This window comes from Diospyros lotus, chromosome 6 (assembly GCF_014633365.1).
Source record: "Diospyros lotus cultivar Yz01 chromosome 6, ASM1463336v1, whole genome shotgun sequence".
In the NCBI taxonomy this organism is placed as follows: Eukaryota; Viridiplantae; Streptophyta; class Magnoliopsida; order Ericales; family Ebenaceae; genus Diospyros; species Diospyros lotus.
Window position 1 is genome coordinate 27,478,654 of NC_068343.1, and position 21,911 is coordinate 27,500,564.

At 36.6% G+C, this 21,911-nt stretch overlaps 2 protein-coding genes across 2 annotated transcripts; both read right to left on the reverse strand.

Annotated features, from left to right (window-relative positions):
* Nucleotides 1-984: 984 nt before the first annotated feature.
* LOC127804444 (uncharacterized) lies at nucleotides 985-2,698 on the reverse strand. Its single transcript, XM_052341308.1, has 4 exons — nucleotides 2,113-2,698; nucleotides 1,570-1,775; nucleotides 1,366-1,479; nucleotides 985-1,269 (listed from the first exon to the last, which is right to left on the reverse strand). Exons 1-4 carry the CDS (start codon nucleotides 2,696-2,698, stop codon nucleotides 985-987), a joined length of 1,191 nt encoding a protein of 396 aa, XP_052197268.1.
* Nucleotides 2,699-5,758: 3,060 nt separating this feature from the next.
* On the reverse strand, nucleotides 5,759-6,727 carry LOC127804445 (uncharacterized). Its single transcript, XM_052341309.1, has one exon. The coding sequence runs from the start codon at nucleotides 6,725-6,727 to the stop codon at nucleotides 5,759-5,761; it is 969 nt and encodes a 322-aa protein (XP_052197269.1).
* Nucleotides 6,728-21,911: the final 15,184 nt, after the last annotated feature.

A 21,911-nucleotide genomic window follows, 5' to 3' on the forward strand; every position in this document is an offset into this window, starting at 1 on the left:
ACTAATAAACTTCTCTCAAGTCTTTATACATCTTGGTTGCTGTAATATCCCACATCGAGCGATAAGAAGAACCAGAATAACTTACCCTGATGGATCTACGCGAACTTCCCAAGGGGGTCACCCATCCTTGAATTACCCCAGGTCAAGCACGCTTAACTTGGAAGTTCTTTGCCAACATTCAGTCCAAAAGTTATCCAGATGGTGTTGTTTCCTTCTATACCTATCCTCGATATATACTATTCTCCTTTGGGCTCCCGGGGTATTACATTCTCCCTCCCTTGAGCACATGACGTCCTCGTCATGCGACCTTACAACTAGTCCCAGATCTTCTCCCCTTAAAGGCTGCCATCCTAGAAGCCTGCCAGAAGCCGCTCTTTGTACAAGCCCTCGAGCCCCGGCGCCACTCCCCGCCCTTATTGGACCGCCTTCGCCAAGGGTCGGCTCTGATACCACTTGTAATATTCCGCATCGAGCGATAAGAAGAACCGAAACAACTTACCCTGATGAACCTACGCGAACTTTCCAGGGGGGTCACCCATCCTTGGATTACCCCAGGTCAAGTACGCTTAACTTGGGAGTTCTTTGCCAACATTTAGCCCAAAAGGTATCCAGCTAGTGTTGTTTCCTTCCTTACCTATCCTCAATATATACTATTCTCCTTTGGGCACCCGGGGTATTACAGTTGCCCTTGGATGAATAGTGTACTTTGATCGATGTGCTTCATCTAGAATCATTTGCCTCAATTCTTCATTATTAGGAATATAAATTCGCCCGTTCATTCTCAAGATTCCATCTCTGTATTCAAAACCTATCTTCACTGGTTGACCCTTCTCATCCACCCATTGGGGAAAGCCTCTGATCCTCCCCGGTAGCCTGACATATCTCCTCCTACCAACCTAGCTGAATTTACAGACTAGCCACCATGGATATTCCGTTCCCAGGCACTACACCCACCGTTAGGCTACTGAACACCTCTATCAGCTGCTATTCCCGCATCATCATCCTGGCCGCGACTGAAAGATCCTTACGACTAAGGGCCTCCGCCATAACATTCGCCCGCCCTGGATGATAATGGATGGTGCAATCATAGTTCTTCAAGAACTCCATCCATCGACGTTGTCTCATGTTCAGCTCCTTTTGAGAGAAGATATATTTTAGGCTTTTATGGTCCGTGTAGATCTCAAATTTCTCACCATACAGATAATGCCGCCAAATCTTCAAGGCGTGGATAACTGTAGCCAATTCCAAATCATGGACAGGGTAGTTCTTCTGATGCGGTCATAATTGACGCGACCCATAAGCAATCACTTTACCATGTTACATCAACACGCAGCCTAATCCCGATCTCGAAGCATCACTGCAGACCACAAATCCTCCAGAACCCTCAAGTATGGTCAAAATCGACACTGTAGTTAACCGCTTCTTAAGTTCCCCAAAACTTTGTTCACACTTGTCATCCCATATGAACCTCACATTCTTCTGAGTCAAACGTGTCAGTGGCAGAGCAATTTTTTAAAATCCTTCAACGAATTGTCAATAGTATCCAGCTAACCCTAGAAAACTTCTCACCTCAAACACTGACCTCGGTCGGTGCCAGTTCTTAACGACCTCTATCTTTGATGGATCCACTGATACACCGTCACTTGAAATTACATGGCTAAGAAACGCCATTTCCCTTAGCCAGAAGCTACATTTAGAAAATTTGGCATATAGTCTTTCGTTACACAACTTCTCTAGTACCATCCTCAAATGCTCACGGTGTTGCGCCTCACTAGCTGAGTACACCAATATATCATCGATAAAGACGATCACAAACTAGTCTAGAAATGGTTTAAACACTCTATTCATGAGATCCATAAAAATTGCAGGGGCATTGGTTAACCCGAATGGCATCACCAAAAATTTGAAGTGTCCATATCGACATTGAAATGTCGTCTTGGGTATATCCTCACTTCTAAGTTTCAGCTGGTAGTACCCTGAGCGCAAAATCAATTTTTGAAAATATTTTGGCGCCTTTCAATTGATCAAATAACTCTCCAATTCTAGGTAATGGGTACTTATTTTTCACTGTCACTTTATTGAGTGCTCGAAAATCGATACACAATCGCAAACTGCCGTCTTTCTTCTTTACAAACAAAACTGGAGCTCCCCATGGGGAAATACTTGGTCGAATAAATTCTTTATCCACCAAATTTTGAAGTTGTACTTTAAGCTCCCTCAACTCAGCCGGGGCCATGCGATAAGTGGGGATAGAAATTGGTGTTGTTCCCGGCAATAGTTCAATGGCAAACTCCATTTCTTGATCTGGAGGTAGCTCTGATAAGTCTTCTGGAAAAACATCCAAGAATTCCCTTACTACTTCTACATCATCTGGCTTCTTTTCTGACTTATCATCGACCACATTAACATGAGCTATAAATCCATATGCTCCATTTTCCAACCATTTGCATGCCTTCAAGGCTGATACAGATTTTAACTGCCTACCAAATCGTGGTCCCTTAAACTTCACCACCTTTTCCCCGGGACATCCCAATTCCACTGTCTTTCCCAAATAGTCCATACTAGCACAATATCGAGAAAGAAAATCCATACCTAGGATGACATCGAAATCATGCATCTCCATAAGTATTAGATCTATCTTAAATCTCTCATCCTCAATATCCACATCGCAATCTTGGACTATTAAATTAGTCCCCATGGTCTCCCCAATTGGAGATTGAATCCTAACTCTATGCCCTATTATTGAGGGTTCAAGATGCAAACTCCTAGCAGACTCATTTGATATGAATGAATGAGTGGCACCAGGGTCTACCAATGCATGTACAGGAGTAGTGTGGATGAAAAGTGTAACGCCCCGCTCCCACTTACGGGAGTTACTCGTGAACAATTACCCGAACTGTTTACCTGCCCGGTCTGAGATAAAGGGCGGACTATGTTTCAAGAAGAAACGCCCTAGGTGGGAACTAGGCTTCGTCTGGCCCTTCGCTTACCCAGGATCCATAAACACCCTAGGACCTCGCGAGTTTCTTATGAATGAAGAAATAACTTGCTACACTGCCCAAGGGCTTCAAGGTGCTTCTTAACACCGGGCTAGACTAAGGGGCAAACTCATACTCAGAAAAATCCTCCAATTTTTCCAACATTTCATCGCTCGGGGACTTCTTAGGGGATTTTATAATTTCTTCTATAGCCCAAAATCTCCCAAAATCGGGCCCTATTATTTCCCCTTTTTATTCCCCTAATTTTGAAATTTTTCCCTTTTTTTTTTTTTTCGGGCGCGGGCCCCACGGCTGGCTGGGCCCGGCCGCGCGTTGCCTGGGGCGGCCGCGCGCTGCCTGGGGCGGCCGCGGCCCGCGGCTGCGCGGGCTGGCCCAGCAGCGGCCGCGCGCGCCTGTGCGGCCGCGCGCTCGCGCGCCTGCCGCGCCCGCCCCAGCTGTTGCCCGACCTGCTGCTCCCAAAATTTTCCAGCACCCATTTTTCTTTGAAAATTCCACTTTCCAACATCCCAAAAATACCCAAATTCTCCAGAAATTAAAATAATAAAATACCTCACTTTTCTTCAAATTTACCTTTATTTCTCCATAAATAAGGATTAACAATATTTTTTATGCTTCCACAACATACAACAACCATTCACTAAATTGCAACAAGCTTACACAACATACAACAACCATTCACTAAATTGCAACAAGCTTACACAACCCCTTGATGCTTAAATCCCCCTTTATTAAGAATATAGCTTACAATATATTTACTACATCATACATCAAAAATAAAAGGTAATTTACAACATGCTTAGGCTTCCAAAACCCAGGCCAAATTACATGAGTTCCTTAGGGTCTTCATTTCATCAAGTATGCTTAACCTTCCAAGATCCCTTCCTTCTTGCACATGAGATACCTACATGGTGAGGATAAAAACCTCATGAGCTATTAAGCTCAATAAGGGTGCAATGACAATAGTATGAACATGAAAATAAATGTGATGCCAATGCATGTATGCAACATGGTTAGGGCTTCCACATCCTCACAACCACCTTGGTTTGAGGCTTTAATCTACCCTACCCCACTCAACCTCATGGCCATAGGTCCTAGCATAAACAACATGCAAATGCACACATAGAAATCATGCATCATACTCACAACTTGCAAGCCACCATCCCATGGGGCTATCCCTTACCTCTATTCTTTTTGATTTTCCACAATCTTTATCTTCAAGAGAGCTTCAACAACTTGACTTGGCAAGACTTCACTTGCTTCCATCCCCTAAAGAAGTAAAAGAAATAACCTTGATCTTTAAAAATCTAATCCTTGAAGATAAGAAGACTAAGAGGTTAGAAGACTTAGATTTCTTTACAAAAATTAAAGAGTTTACCTCTAGGCTCTTTCTTCTTCTTCTTCTTCTTCTTCTTCCTCTTCTTCTTCTTCTTCTTCTTCTTCTTCTTCTTCAAATGGCCAAAGGGAAGACTTGTCTTCCTACCTTGCCAATATATAAATTTTCTCCCTCTTTCAAGAACAAATTCTAGCCTTTGGATCTTATGGATTTAAGAGATTAAATCCTAGCCCTTTACCAAAAGCACAATCCATGTGCTTTGTAAGAACAAATCTTGGCCATACACTTTACTTTTCAAGAATACATCCTAGCCATTGAAAGAAACACAACCCATGGCCTTAGTCTTCTTAAATCTCAACCATTGGATTTCTTTCACTTTTCCAAGACCAAATCCCCACCATTCAAGAAAGCACAATCCAAGACTTATGGAGAGCTTAGATCCCAACCTTTGGATTTCTTTGGAGATTAAATCTCCACCTTCCACCTCATCTCTTCTCTTGGATTAATAAACCCACTTGGAAATCCATGCCCACTTGAAAGATTTAATTTCATTCATTGGATTTAATTCCACTTTCAAGACAAATCCTCCACCCTTGGATTATCTTGAATTCCCATTTCTTTCTCATTTATTTAAATGGGACTATTTTCAAGCTATCATCTTGAAAGACATATATATATATATATATATTACATATAAATTAAATCCCACATTTTCCAAACATTAATGGGTGACTAATTTCCCATTTTCTTTTGGAATTTTCTTTAATTCAAGTAATCATTACACCCACATGGCTAAAATGGCTCATCTTATTTTCTTTTCCATTTAAATAAAAGCCACCATTTTTGCTTGAACAAGAATATGCCAAGTGTCACTCTAAGACACAACTTGGCTTCCAAGTTTTAATCTCATCCATCCATGTGGCACCACCAAATAAATACACCAATTTAGGAAAAATAATTATTTCCACTCCCATAATTAATTTCCCCTTTTTCTCATATTTAATTCCTTTATGGAATTTCTCTCCAAAATTACTAAAATACCCTTTGTGAATTTTCAATCCCATTTATCTCCACATAATGCAAAATGGGAACTAATTTAGTTCCACACTTAATTCCATCTTGGAATTATCTCCAATTTATCAAATTACCCTTTATTGGACTTCATTATCCAAATTACCAAAATACCCCTCTCATAGGGCACCCTCAATCTCAAGGATCCAACATCTTCTCACAGGCATTTTTTTTTTGGAATTTTTCTCACTTTCTTTCTCATTCTTTTAACACTTGTAACACCGGGTGTTACAAAAAGCGTACCTTCCACCATGCTCGGGTCGATATCCACCTCCGCCTTTGTCAGGTGAAACACTCGAGCTGGTTGTGGGCCTGATTTTCCTTCTGGCTTCTTTCCTTAGTCAGACTTGCCTCGTTAGGGGCAATTCCATGCATAATGTCCCCGCTGTTTGCAAGCATAGCACGTCACCTCCTTTTCGGGCGTTTCCTCAATCTTCAACGTTTTCCTCAAAGGGCAGTCTCTTGCAAAATGTCCAGTTTCTCCACAAATAAAGAAACCTGCTCCCTTGCTTTTGGTCCCACACTTATTGCCAGCATGTCTTTTCTGGAACTTCTTGCAATACCTTTCCTTTTTAAATTTGGCTCCTTTCGACTTCTTGAATTGGGTTACTAGAGGGTTTGTTGACTTGTCTTTGCTCTCCACTTCTTTTTTCAAATCACTACGGAGATTCAATTCTCCTTGAGCCATCATGTTTCGCTCAACGATAATGGCCTTCTCAACTGCATCTTCAAAAGTGCGAATGTTCCATACATACAGAACTTGCTTGACTTCCTTTCTGAGTCCTTGGAAAAAATTCCGGGCCTTCTCAAAATCGTCAGTGGTGTACATGGGTACATACTTTATCAACTTGGAAAACTTGGCTTCATACTGTACCACGGACATATCATCTGACTGGGTCAGCTTCAAGAACTCTTGCTTCTTCACCTCTCTCCAGTACTCAAGAAAGTACTTATCATTAAATGCAGTCTTAAACTGCTCCCAAGTAATAGGTGCCACCCACACATCCCCATTTTCTTGGATAGTATTTCGAGTCCTTAAGACTCCTGACATAGACTTCCACCATATAGTTGCTTCTTCTTCTAACATAAATGTAGCACATCTTACCCAGTGCTCTTCATGGCATTCTAAGTGTTCCAGTAGCTTTTCAGTTTGCTCCATCCAATATTCTCCCACGCTTGGGTCCACTTTCGGGTCACCTTTAAAACTTGGCGGATGCAAATCCAAATACATCTTCAGCCAATTTATGGTAGGGGTTTCTGATCTATTCATTGAACTCATCATCATTTCAACAAACCTTTCAAATGACCTGTCACCACTTGGCATCCCTGAGCCGCTTCCTTCTAGGATATCTCATGATGACGACTGGGCCTGACCCCTCCTTCTGTGAAGTTGCTCTTCACGATTCATCTGTACAATGGCACAACTGACATTCATTTTCTACCACACCATAGCCACACACACATACATACATAACACAAGTTTGAGCAATGCTATACAAGATGAAATTTTTCAACATGACTTATTTATTTACAAGATCCAGGCTTACAGAAGAGCTTTCCCCTTTACAAAATGATTTCAAAGAGAGGAAAAGCCTATAATCATCCTGAACCAAAACCACACGAAGACAAAATACATCATGTTTCCCCTCCCCCCCAGCCCCACAAAACTCGACCCTCTCAGCTCACCAGTCACCTAACATGACTTAGCCCTACCCATGGCCTCCACATCACGACCCTCGCCACTAGGCCCACATGGACCATCAATCACATAACTACTCTGAGGCCTGCCCGGGATAACCCAGCCTCAGAGCTTCAAACTGACTGAGTCGCTGTAGTAGATTCCAATCTAGGTCTCGGACTCCTCCGAGGGGTCCTCATAAGGGGCTTCGGGAGAATCTACCTCCCTATCAAGGTCTTCTTTCGAATCGTCTATGGTTTCGTTGCTTCCCATGCTCTCTTCATCTGGTCCCGCATGCCCACGGGCGACCTCTCTGGACTGCCACATGTCCGTCTCCCGGATCATCTCAATGAATAAGGCAAAGTTTTGAGACACTCATGGACGCCTAGCAATCCTCCTCGCGTACCGCCTCCACTTGCCATGGAGTAATTCCTTCACATAGTGCACCTTTACTTCTCCCAATAATCTAGGAGGAAAGGCCGTGCCTGGGGTCTCCGCAATGACGTCCTCTACCCTGCTGAAGTAACGCTGGATGGACTCACCGGGTCTCATGACTGATAGGGCTAAAGTCCATTGGGCCTTCAGCCTCCGGATGTAGTCTCGCACTAGCCACACTGAACGAAATGGGGTTCGTCTCTCCATACCTACGCACAAAACACCGCACCATAGATATTAACCCAAGGACATCACCACCACAACAATCATATCAGCCAAACTATAATGCCCAGCAATCATGAAATTCCCATCTCAAACTAAAACCACGCTTTGATACCAAACTGTAACGCCCCGCTCCCACCTGCGGGTGTTACTCACGAATAGCTAGCTTACTATTCACACGCTAGGGCAAAGATGAAGAGACAGCTACGTTTCAATGAGAAATGACCTAGGTGGGAACTAGGCTTTTCCCTCCCTTCGCTCCACTCAAGGATCCGGGAAATATCGAAACGGCCCCGCGACAATAAAACCTGAAACCTCACAAACTGTCACCCCTTCTCAAGCTCTTAATGAAGAGCTAAGGATGACTTCCCAGGATCAAAAGAAATAAATTAACTCACTTGAAGAGATTTAAACTAAGGCTTACCTCGTGCTTGCCTTTCTTCTTCCTTCTCCTAATCTTCTTCTTACTTTCTTTCTCTTAACATGTGGGAAAACCTTGAACTAAAATCTCAACTCCCTATTTATAGAGATTTCCTACTCAATCCATGCCAAAACTCAAGATTACATCTTAGCCATTGGTTTTTCTTTAATTCAAGAGACTCAATCTCAACCCTCAAATACAAGCACAATCCTTGTGCTTCTCCTAAACTCAATCTTAGCCTTTGATTTTAAGGGAACCCATCTCTACTCTCTAGAGAAACACAATCCAAGAGACCTAGTCTCTTTAAATCTCATCCCTTGATTTTCTTTGGAGGTTAAATCCTCACCCTCCCTTATCTTTCTTCTTGAAATTATCCTACCCATGTGGCAATCCATGCCATTGGTAGGCTTAAATCCCAACCATTGGATTTCTTCAAATTTCAAGACTCAATCACCACCATAGGATCAAGGCTACATTTCCCATAATTCTCCAATTTTCAAAATTAATAAATTTTGACTAATTTCAAGATTGACCATTTTCTCCATTTTTTATTTAATTTAAATCCCATAAATTTTCAAGCATTTAATGGAGACTAATATCTTTTTCTTTTTGATTTAATTTAAATTGCTCTTGAAAAACATAATTCCTTTTACTTTGGCATTTACTAAATCCACCATTTTCCCACATAAATGCATGACTAATTTTCATTTAATAAAAAATTTCTTTAATTCTCTCCATAATGACTTTCATTTAATGCTTGAGAGACTAATTTCCTTTTCTTTTTGAATTTCTTTAAATCCAACTCTTGCTTCACAAGATCATGCCAAGTGTCACCAATTACACTTAATCAAACTAATTTATTATTTCCAAATTAAATTAAATCCCATTCCATGAGATTTTGCCAAATGTCACCAATCTAACCTACTTGGCTTCCATTTAATTTCTAATTATCCATGCATTTAAGCAAGAACTAATTCTCCAAAAATCAATTCTCCAATATAAATAATTTCTCCAAAAATAATTTACCCTTTTATGGGACGGAACTCCAAACTACCGTTTTGCCCCTCCTAAGGCATCCTATATATTAATGTGCCTTCTCTTTAATTCAAGGGCAATTATGGAAATTTCCATATACCAATATTCTCTTAATTGATAATTTTATCATAACTCATCAAGGGTATTACACTAATGATATAAATCTTGCAAATATAATAAAATATGTTTTCTTTTTTTGAGGTCATATTTTCATTCATACCTCTCCAATCATCGTATATGAATGAGCCCTTAAATTTTCTATTGATAGTCTTATTCTTAAGTATTAAAAATATGTGACAAAGACTATCGAACTAAGGATTTCTTAAAGTATAGATTCCCAGTCCTTAGATTTCTCAGAAGCATGCTATGAGTAATCAATTACAGACTGGCACATCAGTTACTACGTTTGATTAGTATAAGATACTATTGTTGCCAAAATACAATAATTGAAATTTGTAATGTGGGAGTGTTGGAGCTGAGGCAGAGTGAGGTGGACAGCTGGCAGGGGTTTGCTAGTGGAAATGTACATTAGGTAGCTTCAGTTCGAGATATCCTGGCCAGGGTCGTAGATGGACCTCTGAGCGAACTTTTAGTAGAGGGTTTCTTTATCAAACAGTGGCCTCCCGAACACTTGGGGTGTAACTACGCTCACAAGAACAGGTTAGAAGGCACGCGAGGGATCTCTCACCCGCGTATGTCCTCCAATGCTTAATTCAATACAAGTAAGAGAGCAGTGCAATAAGTAAAGAAACAACACTATCATTGAATGTGAGATAACCATACCTTACCTGGCAATGGAGGGTCAATCATCGTATGGTTGCAAGGTACCGGAGATGGACTTGCACATTAGTAGCACTCGAATATGCTTGAGAAGAATCCCCCCCCCCCCCTGGAGGGCCAGTCAACCCAGGGAACCTTTAGGGAGAAGGTAGGCCTCATTATGGGTTGTCGAAGCAGGTTCTTAGCCTCTAGGTGGCCTGTCGAGCAAAGCCTCGGGTTAACAAAAGATGCCTCTAGACATTGTCTATTGGACTATAAACATGGTTCATGAGATACAACTTGGATGTTGCTTTGGCATTGCATATTGTGCATGTAACCCATCAGCATGCCATGGGTTCCTTTATGAGTGCATGATGTAAGCATATTCATAATAGGTGCTTATCCCTGTAAGTGATAGTGGAAAGCTATACGAGACAAAGCCATAAAGAAGGGGGTCGCCATACACATGGGAAACCTATTAAGCTATATGAGCTCACTAGAATATTTGGCCTATGTGCATATGTACACAGACTCTTTGGTCATCACGTTGGCACGCACACATATATATACATATATGTATACTTTGCACACACACACACACAGATCTCGAGAAGGCCTCTTCCTAGAGACGCCGACCCAAGGCCTTTCTAAGAGAGAGAGACTGTCACAAAGGGGGTGGCCAAAGCTGGCTGAGAGCTTGCGGAAAGGGCATGGTGGAGAGGCTATTGGCTAAGGGCTTGTCGTTGGGCCTTGCTGAGAGGCTGCGAAGAGCCCTTTAACCGAGGCTGGCCAAGAGGCTCTATAGTGAGACCTTGTTGCGGGGTTGTGCCGAAAGGCTCTATGCCGGGAGGCCTACAGCAGGGGGGCTTTCCAAAAAGTTGCCATCAAGAGAGGGAGTCCTCTCCGAGAGGCCTTAACCCTCTCTGAGAAAGGCTGCCGAGATGAGGAATCCTCTCCAAGAGAGGAAAATCTCTCTCAGAGAGACTTTGCATAAAGAGCTTCCAGAAAATGCCAAAAGGTCTTTTACCCATTTTGACCAAGTTATTTATAGGGGAAGACCTTCCCAAATTTCCCTTATGACCTTTTCCCCCTAGCCTTGGATATTTACCTAATGGCCATTATCAATGCTCTTTTGGCTATTCACTCATAGTTTCTTCTTGGGAAACATGTCCCGGCTTGGGACCACTTTTGGAATTCGCCCACCTTGGGCTTATTGTCCAAAATACCCCTAGGTGGACTCTCGAAAATTCTATGGCACAACCAATACTAATGATAAATGATGGTGAGCCACATGCCATAATCCATGAGATGGATATAGTAGACATATGGATATATGTCAGTGGAACATTTACTGAATGTGACGAATGTGACAAATCACATGGCAAAGAAGATCTTTAATCTGTAACAAGCATTCGATTATGTTATTGGTCCTTAGACCAAAGGCAACACAGTTGTCTTGTATGTCAGTGTCTGAGATTTGTCTTTGCTAAAAATCGTCCTGTTACCAAATAGAGAGATGCACAATGCAGTATTTGTATAGTGACATATGGAGGCAGGTGATTGCTAATTAATGGGATTTATTGACCTCAGGCGCAAGGCGAACATCTTATGTGATCAGTGGTAGTTGTGGTTGTATGAACCTCTGGCCATAGTACACTTGATTGGAAAGTGTTTCCAATGTCGGAAGAAGTTTCGATGTGTCATCTTGACCACACCACGCTAGATCTTGGCATAGCTATCGAGTTAGTGAGTTTGATCACTACATGACTCTCACTCAATCGGGATGTTAATCAATTAAGGGATATAGTACACGAGAATCGAAAGACCAAATAGGTTCAACACCAACAATGGCGGTGGACAATGGCAAACAACTGAGGTAACCCTCAACCACTTTACCAAAATGGAGAAAAGATGAGGAGAATCGGGTTAAAAGCAACTTTTCATTTAGAGACAAAAACCATTATCTCTCTAAGTCGTCTCTATTCAAATTTTTGTTACCTATTCAAATTTTTGTCTCTAACAGAGACAAAAAAAAATCTATTTTTAGGCCCATCTCTGACTCTAAGACAGAAATTATCCGTCTCACTTAGAGACAAAAAATATTTGTTTCTTATTCGTCTCTAATGTCATCTTTGACTTAGAGACATAAAATATATGTCTCTAAAGCTATCTCTAAAGGCCTTTTTTTTTTTTTTTAGTGATTTTGATATTCCGTCTCAAAATTCATTTTTATTAGAGATGAAAAAAAAAATGTCTCTAAAAATAAATTTTTTTATAGTGCTAGTTAGTCGAATAATTCATTTAGCTAAGTCTCCTCTACTATCTATCAATTGCCTTGCTCAAGTGTCTAGCATCGGTAGAATAATATAATTCAAATTTGAAACATCCTGGGTCAACCTAAAGCCATGAAAGTTAAAGGTCTCATCCGGTTAAGTCCGTAAAGCTAAGGGTTGAATAACCAATGATGTCCTACATCAAACATTAAGGCTTTTGCATCAAACCATGAAGTTCTCTCTTTATCTAATCGTACTTATACTATATAGTAGTTGTAATCGTGTATGGGTGGATTTTAAATATTTTAATGATATATCAACATTCAATAATCAAAAAACTAAATATAATAATTCTAAATTAGCTTGAATAAAGATCTTAGTAGATTCTAAAATCAATTGTTCTCGTCGTCCATTTTGCCAAAATAGATTGTTTTTAAAATAATAACATTTGGGTTTAAGGCATCCTAGTAGAAGTGGATCCAAATTGGGCTCCTATGCCCCAAGACACTTTTGCTTTAGACACTTTTATAAACTCAAACTAACAGTACTTGGGCTCGAGTATTGAGTCTGGTGTTCAATCAAAAATTTGTGGGCTTATTTCAAGTAAACCAAGTTAGGCCCAAAACCTTTATTAGATCATGGGCGAAGGGAAATTGGGTCAAACCCCAACAGCTTAAAACTTAAATGAAATGGGCTTCCTCTAGTAAATTAAGAGTGGGCCAAGTCAATTACTAGGCTTGGGCCCTTTTTGTTACTCTCCGTGGGAAAATTTATAAGTTTCAAAAAATTTAAGGGTCATTTTGAAATTTTATAATTTATAGATTAAACTCATAATTTTTATAAAATGTAAGGGTTAATACATATTTTGTATAAATTTAAGGCCCAAACATAATTCTTCAAACTGCCCCACTAAAAACCAAAGAAAACACACCAGTCGCCAGCAACTCATGTTGGTCATCGATAGTTCAATCATCGAAATCTATTGTTGGATTTACCTAATTATGCCATTCAACATACTCAAAAATAAAAATGATCGAATGATCTAATTTGAGTGGATCTAAAAAATTAACTTTAGGGCTTTCTACTGTCGTTCACCATTACCAATTGATCATTTTGATGGATAAGAGTCGGGCATGGAATTCTTTTAATTGTGAGGGTTCACATGTCCAAAAATTAAATTAATTCAAAGGTAGATTTTACTAGATCTAAAAATAAATTTTGGTAAAAAAAAAAATCTTATTTTTGAAATAACATCATCGATCACTATTTACTACAAATTTTGACGATCAAAACCGACCATAAAATTACCTTGATTTTGTGACTCACATATCTAAAAATCAAAGGATAATTAAACAAAAAATTTATTGTAATTTTTTAAAAAATATAAACTATAATAATAAAAATCGATCATAATAGTAGAAAATTTTCTTAAGAATAATAATTAAAAGTTTGTTTAATAGTCATTGTAAAACCAACATGGATAGAAATTGGTATCCACCCCATGTGTTGCCACCTAAACCTATCTAGACAAAAGCGAGTTGGAGTTTAGGAAAATTTGAATAGTAATCTTTCTTACTACATTAAAATTTTAATCCAAATTACATATATATTATATTATATATATATATATATATTTTCATTAGGAAATTTCTGGCTCCACCCCCTGTGAAAGAGGATAACACTACACCCCCCTGAACAGCCTCATCTCTCCATTTTAAACAACTCACACTAATTGAGCAATTAAGTTATTAAATTTGTGATTCAAATATTACTTGTTCTCAATGACAAATAGAACAATAATAATGTTATAACAGTGACTGAAAGTAATAAATTAATATGGTAATGTGTGTGTATGTGTGTGTTTTATTTGCTATGATGTGTTTTGGTTTATGTAATAATAAAATATATATTATCTGATGTTATTAAAAATTTTAGCTTTGATCATATTTAATTGTCATTCATGCCAAATAAAATATATATATATATATATATATAGATCGATACATGAGAAAATATAAATGAATAAGGTCAAAAATCAACAGAAGTTTCAATCTTGTAGAAATAGCAACTCTAAAGTGTAAATCTAGGTTATATGAAAATGGAAATTGAAAACGAGGAAAAATTATTTTTAAAAAAAAATAAGAAATGAACATGCAGGAGAAACACTTAAATAAAAAAATTATATAGAGACTTTTTATAAATATAATTTTTAATATATAAAATTATAAAAAAATAGTTATTCAATCTAAATTCCAAACAAAGTTTAGAAAAATTTAAAATTTTGAGTTAAAAATGAAAAAAAAAATCATTTCTATTCGTGGATCCCCACTCATGCACATATGAAAGAGAAGAACTAAACCATATGCACCATGACCATACAACAACATACACCCACGATATGCTAGCGTCAAGTCACAAATAAACATGTATAAAGAATAAGGTGCATGTTCCCACAAACACTATTATTATGCTGGAGTCGTGTGGGATGTAGTTTTGTGTTTGTTATGATGCACAAAAACTTTTTAAGAACATTGTTTTGACGTTTTCAAAACATTTTTGTTTCTAAAACACCTAAAAAGGTTTAGGGTGTTAAAGGTAGATATTTCTTGCGAAATTATGAAGCAATATCGCTTATCAAAATCAGTAATAGTTAACCAAGAAGTTTCAAGATTGTATATATAGAAAACAAGTCATGTGAACAAGAGCAAAAGGTGGAACTGTTTTGAGTGGGCCAAACATAAGGAGTTTCTGTCAAATTATATACAAGTCAGTACCGACCCAGCCCCCCAACAAATCTAATAACACTTCACAGTACTGCACCATGTCTATCATCACCAGCTTCAATCTTGATAGATACTTTAAGTTTGCAAGAGAAGTCTTTAACCTTCACAATTTGCAAAAAACGATTCCTAATTAACAAAAACCATATTATTTTTAGACAATGCTTTCATATTTCTTTACTATGCTTATGTATGTAATGAGTTCACAAATCTGTTCATATTCATTGGTTTCCTTCAAATTGTTCATCATATTCAAGTGTTCATTTATGACTGCATCGATCTTTGATTGCTCATCTAATTATGATCAATACAACTGTGACTTGAATTTTGTACTTGTTCAGATCAAATAAGGTTGTAAATGCACAAACCCAATACATAATTCATAGAACTGGACCATTGCAAACCTTGGGATAACCATGCTAATAAAGTCATCACGTTTCAGATAGAAAAATCATCCCCCATCAAGCTTAACCATTTTCATACATTTCTTGCGGGAGTTACAAGTCCAATACTATTTTGTCTTGAGATTATCGTGTTTATGCGGTCCCCTGTGCTCATGTCTTTGATTTTGTAAGGAGATTAAATCTCAGAATGTATCTAAGAGAAATCAGGATTCGAACTCCCAACTCATTAGGATGACATCAGCATATTACGGCCCATCTTTGTCATTCGAGTTATATTATGTGGCTCAATAATATTCTGTCTTGATGCTTAGTATTGTTGCTAGTGTGACATAGTTGAAGACGCGTTGGAAAATTTTAACTTTATTTTAATATTTTATATATTAAAAATTAAATATTATATTTTATAATTATTAAAGAAGTCTCATATTTATTAAGCCATAAAGTTATCTATAAATATCCAGTCTTAGGAAGATGCTTTCAAAAGTTATCTGTAAAACATGATGGTAAACAAACCAAGAAGGAATTAAGATATCACTTTGAATTGCAATGAAAAATAAAGAAGAGATAAACAACAAACAAAGAATTAAATGATGAAACATTTAGGATTGCACTAACAAAAGATGAAAACAGTATCCAGCATGAACCCACAATATATAGAAAGACCCAAATTCAAGTATGCATCATATATATATATATATATTAATTTTGATAAAATTAATATATATGGAAAGCCAACTCTTTGAAAGGCTATTTCCTATATATGTTGACTTCTATTCCATCAAAGAAAAGATTTGTGGATTGGAAGCTTGAGAAGGCCAAAGCCACCCATATATATGCAGCAGATAGTATTTCTAATGCAATTATTTTAATGCTAAAGGCATCTTTATCCATATGCAGCAGCTTCAGGAGGTCGAAAGCCAACCCTAGTGTTTGGATGTAATTGGAAAAGTAGTTGATGTAACACTGCAATTATTATGCAGTAGATAAAGTATTTGTAATGCAATCATTAGTTTAAACATCGCATTTGAAGCATTAAATAGTAATCAATTGATTTTAAGCTGGAAAAAGGCTATTCTGTGCTTCACATGTGTCGTTCATGTAGCAGGATGAAATTGCTTTTGTACTGAGTAAATAGAAATAAATAATAGATATGTCCTTTAATTAGTTACTTGAGTGATTTGTCTGTTACGTACTCTACAACTTACAGCTTAATGCTTAGTTTGGCAAAGCGCTTTTACTGCTTATAAGCTATATCAATAATTTATAAGCTATTAAAAAAAGTGTAATTAGGACTAGGAGAGGCCAATGGCACTGCTTTCCAAATGTCACGAATGACCATCTATTACTGGCACTTATATTTATTAAGAAATGTGATTTTTAATTTTTTAATTAAAATTTTAATATATTTTTTTAATTATTATTATTATTTTTTATCACCTTAAGTCTCTTTGGCATGCTTGTAACCAATATAAAATTTATATTTTAATAGAGACTAATGTCAAGAATTTAAGATAGCAAAAAAAATTAGTTAAACGAATATGTCAAAATTTTTATTTGTGAGATAAAAATTATTATTATTATTATTTTTTTTTGATAACCCAAGTTTCGAGCTTCACCGGACTAGTCCTAGGGACGGGCAGCCTTCTTTCCTGATTCGCCTGTTGGATAATCCCAAATTCGTTCACAACCTATACACACATAAAATAGGACATTCAGTTCACACCTCTACATGGGATAAAAAGCACAACAAAAATTTAATCCCTATAATATTTTCTGTAAAACTTCACATGCTTTATCGCTGAGTCATGTTCGTGGGGAAAAAAAAATATAATAGTTTAAGAACCCTTTTATATATTAAGCCAAATTAAAAAGATAACATTTTTGGTCATTGAAATTTTTTCTTTTTTTTTTTCTCATTTAAAAATGATGAAGTAGGTAAGGCAAATATATGGGCACATGCATGGGGGTGGGGGGTAATTGTCTTATTGATAGGTAAATTAATTAATGAAATTGATATCTGGAGGGGATGTCTCTAATCATGGATTAATTATATATATAGAACCCAACCAATATCACAAATGGACCACTGAGATCTCCACCAGGAGATTGGGACCCAATGCCAATGCCGATGGAGCATTATTTTTTATTTCTAATAGTAAACTATAATATAATGCGGCTTGAAAGGGGTTGTCAATGGGCCTCACCATGAAGACATAAATATGTGGCAACCACTTGCCCAAGCGAATGGCTGAGACTTTGCAGCACGGAATGTGCTTCCACAGAGGAGAGAGGGGCGGCGGCTTCGATATTGATATGCATATGGCATGGACATTTGCGTGGGGTCAAGATTTCAACCAGATATAAATTGAAATTGACGTTGCTAACAACTTTTATATAAATTGCTATATAAATGGCGTGGTACTTATAATTTTTTAGTTCAGGGGGTAAATTTTATAAATTATTTTTAATGTTTATTTAAATTATATTGATTGTTCTTGTATTTTAAAAAATTACACCGATCTCCCTTAAAATTAATTACTCCCAACACATAAAACAACAACATTTAATTTTCTAAAAAAATTTAAAATACTGCCCATCTCTCTACTCTCTTCTAAAATCATAGGGAAAAAAAAAGTATCATTACTTATGATCACCCATGCCAACCATCATTCATTGATCGCTAATGTGAGAGAAATAGAGAGAATAAATTTGGGTTTGAAATGTGAGAGAAATAGAGAGAATAAATTTGGGTTTGAAGCAATTTATGTTTGAATTGCTCAAAACTTAGAATGCACGTAGAAAGAATTCATTAAGGAAAGAGAAATGGACAAAGAGTATTAATTAATTATTTGACTTACGGTTGATGAACCATTGTCATCACCGTGACTTTTACCCTAGATTATAAAAGAACAATGACGAATAGAGAGAGAGAGATTAATACGAGTTCCTTGAACCTTTGATCTTAGATTTGGGCTCATTGGTGATTGTTCTACTTTATAATTATTAGCGACGGGCTACATAGGACAGAGACAACAAAAGAAGGGAGAAAGATCGAGAAAGATGTAAAAATCGATGGGATTTTTTTATTAGGGTTTATTTATAGATGAGAAGGGTTTAACGTTGAACATTTCTACAAATTGAAAGAAAGAGTGAGAGAAGTTACCTATGCATGTAGTGAGATGACTCTCGAAGACAAGAAAAGAAAAAATGGTGTAATTACCAGAATGTTTTGACCAAATTGTAGGAGAGCTCGATAATGGCTTGTTCCCGATGAAATAAATAGTGAGGAAGGGGAAAAAGAAGATAGGGGAGAAGAGAGAGAAAAATGTAATAATTTATACACAATGACAAAATGATCAATTTGTCTAATCTGTTAACCGCAAAGGAGTTTACTCTTAATTTAAAAAATTAAAGGTAGTTGATGCAAATTAGTTAAAACTCAGGGGAGATCTATAAAATTTACCCTTTAATTAATTATAATCTATTTGATTGGGTACTTCCTCTTAATAAACATGAGTACAAATTAGTCATATAGTCACCTATATATCACATTAATTAGGACCTAGAGGTTTGAATTGAAGTTCGAGCAGTCTGGCTCTCTGTTACGTGGGAGAGAGTCAACTCTATGATCTAATGTAAGGGTTTAAAGGTGAACAGGTCAATTGCGATGTTTCAAATTACTATTAATAGGACTTAGAAAGCAACACATTGTTCATGTTAAAGGGAATTTCTATTTGACTAGAAGAATTAGCAACTTTATTTATTAAATTAATTAGACGCCACTTCTCTTTGATTTTAGGTCAGTGGGTGGGATGACGTATATAATTAACTAAGAAGATGAAATGTACTTCCATCCATCACGACATAATAAAGTTGAAATTGGGAATTTGATTAAGTGAGAGGTAAAGGCAAGAGGTGTAGGGTTACCACCTTGAGCCAAGTAATGAGAGAATCTCAATGATGACAGCTACTAATTAATTAAGATTATTACAGCAGATCTGCATCTAAAACAAACGGATCTTAATAAAATAAAGCCACCTTTCTAGACAACACATCAAGAAGATTTTGTACAGATTGCATCCCCTGCCATGCTTGCATGACAAAAATTTGTCACTACTTCCATGCATTTGTAAATACAAACAACAAATAATTAATTTTAAAATATATACATATATATAGTCATTATTATTAATAGATATAAGAGGCTAATTATAAGACTAATGTTAGTGATGATGAGATTTAGTGATCATAAGAGGCTTAATGAAAAAAGAAAGGTTGTCTAGCTAGCAAAATAATAATAATAACACTTAAAATAAGCACAAAGACTTTTGTTTTGCATTTCATAATTATTAATAAAATAAATAAAAATTGAACTTTTATATATTAGAAAGGATATATAAGTTACAATAATTATCCTCGAGGGTAAATTACACTAACTGTTCTTGAGGTTTTGACATAATTACAAGCCCATTCTCTTGTGTTTTTTTTTTTTTTTTCTTTTCTTTCTTGTGTCTCATTTCAAAGTTGACTACCACTAGAGGCTGATATGCTGGGGCTTCAAATTGAACCTCAACTTACCCGTTGGGGTTTTAGATCGAAATCTTAGTGATTGATTAGTTAACGTTTGAAAAATGTCCAAGAAAAAGAGAGATGGAAAACCCGAATTGGTTCTCTTGTTTGAAAGAAAGAAGAAAGTGAGAGTAAGAAAAAAGGAAAAAAAAAAAGAAGAAAAGAATGAAAAAAATTTCTGTCGTTATTATTGTCGTCATTGTTAGTCGCTAGGAAATGATAGAAAATGAAGAATTGAGAGGGAAATGAGAGAAAGGGAGAGAGTTTTCAAAGAAACAAGACAAAGAGAGAGAGAGAGAGAGTTTTCTTCAATATTAATAGCTTAATTTTGGGTTCTTCAAAGAAAATAAAAAAGGGACAGAAAGAGAACATCAAATAAGAATGAGAGCAAAAATAAGAGATAAATTTAAATAGAAAGATTTTTAACATTTAAAAAAATTTTACTATTATTTTTCAATAAAAAAGCATTGGCTAACACAATTTATAAACTTTATAAAAGATCTCTCTAATTTTTTAAATTAAAAGAGATATCTTAACAATTATGTTAAATCTCAATAATAATTAATGTATTTGATTCTATTACAACTGAACAAAAGAAAATATTAAGACAAAATCTCTCGAACACCCCCTTATTGTCTAGCTTTGCTCATCTTAGATTGTACATATATATCAAACATTTATCACACGTCGATAAAAAAAAAAAAAACACATTTGAGACTAAGTATCCATATTCATGAATAAGAAAACCACTGTGAAAGATCTTGGAATTGAATGTACTATGGCCATATTGTAACGGACTGATAATTTTAAAAGTAATTGCAATTAGCTTCATATATACACCAAATCCGAGCTATAGATGATTATGATAAGGTGTATAGGCTTCATATATGTTGAAGGAAAAAAAATAAGATGAGAAAAAACACAAAATGATCCAATCACACTCAAAACATAATAAATTTTTATGTGAAAAACCCTAAAAGAGAAAAATCACAGCTTTCAGGACGACAGAGAAAAAATATCACTATGTAATAAAGTTTATAACTACAAAACTCAATATTCTCTCTCTAAACCCCAGTCCCAATTACACCAAATTCCTAACTCTGAGTGCTCTCTCACAAGTGATTTGCTCCACTTGACTAACAAGTCAATTATCATATTTATAGATTAGTTTCCTTATTTAACAAGGTTAAGGTTTCCTTATCCGACTAAAATTTCCTTATATAACAACAATTTTTAACTAACTATAAAATAGGATTACAAACTAAACAATAAATCAATTAGAAATAAGAAATAATCTTTGAGATTAATTAGGATTTATCTTGAAAATCCTAACAATATATTATTTTGTAGGTTTTGAAAGGAATTAGTAATGGAGATATAAAATAGGACAAAGTTTGAAAATTTAATGGGTTCTCAAAATCTAAGCGAGATGTTAAGGTTTTATTAGTTGGTTTTAACATTTAACTTAATAAAAATTTGACACCTCACCTAACCTAAGTTTAAAAACCCACTAAAAGCTCCGATTGCTATCCCATAAACTAATGGCAAGTTTTGGATTTGATAGATTGGAAATCGAGAGAGAATCAAGTTGAGATATGCTGCTGCTAACAACTAGTAGAAACCATAGCCAACCTGCAATGCTTTGCACCTCCGATCCTCCTATTGCCTGGGAAAAAGGAAATCCCCCTCCCTCCTATTTATTTATTAACAAATACCTAAGCATTCTCTCTCTCTCTCTCTCTCCCCAAACCTTCAACTCTTGGGTCTGCAACTTTGATCACTTCCAGGAGATCGTCCACATATAGGGTTGCTTGAGGTACGTTTACATTCTTTCCCCGAAGTACATACATACATATATATATATATATCTGAAAGAGAAGAGAAAACTCTGTTCTTAAACATATATGCTTTTTTAGAGAATGATGAGTAATA

Bases quoted from the DNA above. Each gene is read 5' to 3' on its own strand.
- LOC127804445 (XM_052341309.1), bottom strand. From the start codon at position 6,727: ATGCCAAGTGGTGACAGGTCATTTGAAAGGTTTGTTGAAATGATGATG.
- LOC127804444 (XM_052341308.1), bottom strand. From the start codon at position 2,698: ATGGGGACTAATTTAATAGTCCAAGATTGCGATGTGGATATTGAGGAT. The intron at 1,480-1,569 runs GTGAGAAGTTTT...CGTTTGACTCAG, and splicing joins GACCGAGGTCAGTGTTTGAG to AAGAATGTGAGGTTCATATG. The intron at 1,270-1,365 runs GTCTGCAGTGAT...TGACCGCATCAG, and splicing joins AGGGTTCTGGAGGATTTGTG to AAGAACTACCCTGTCCATGA.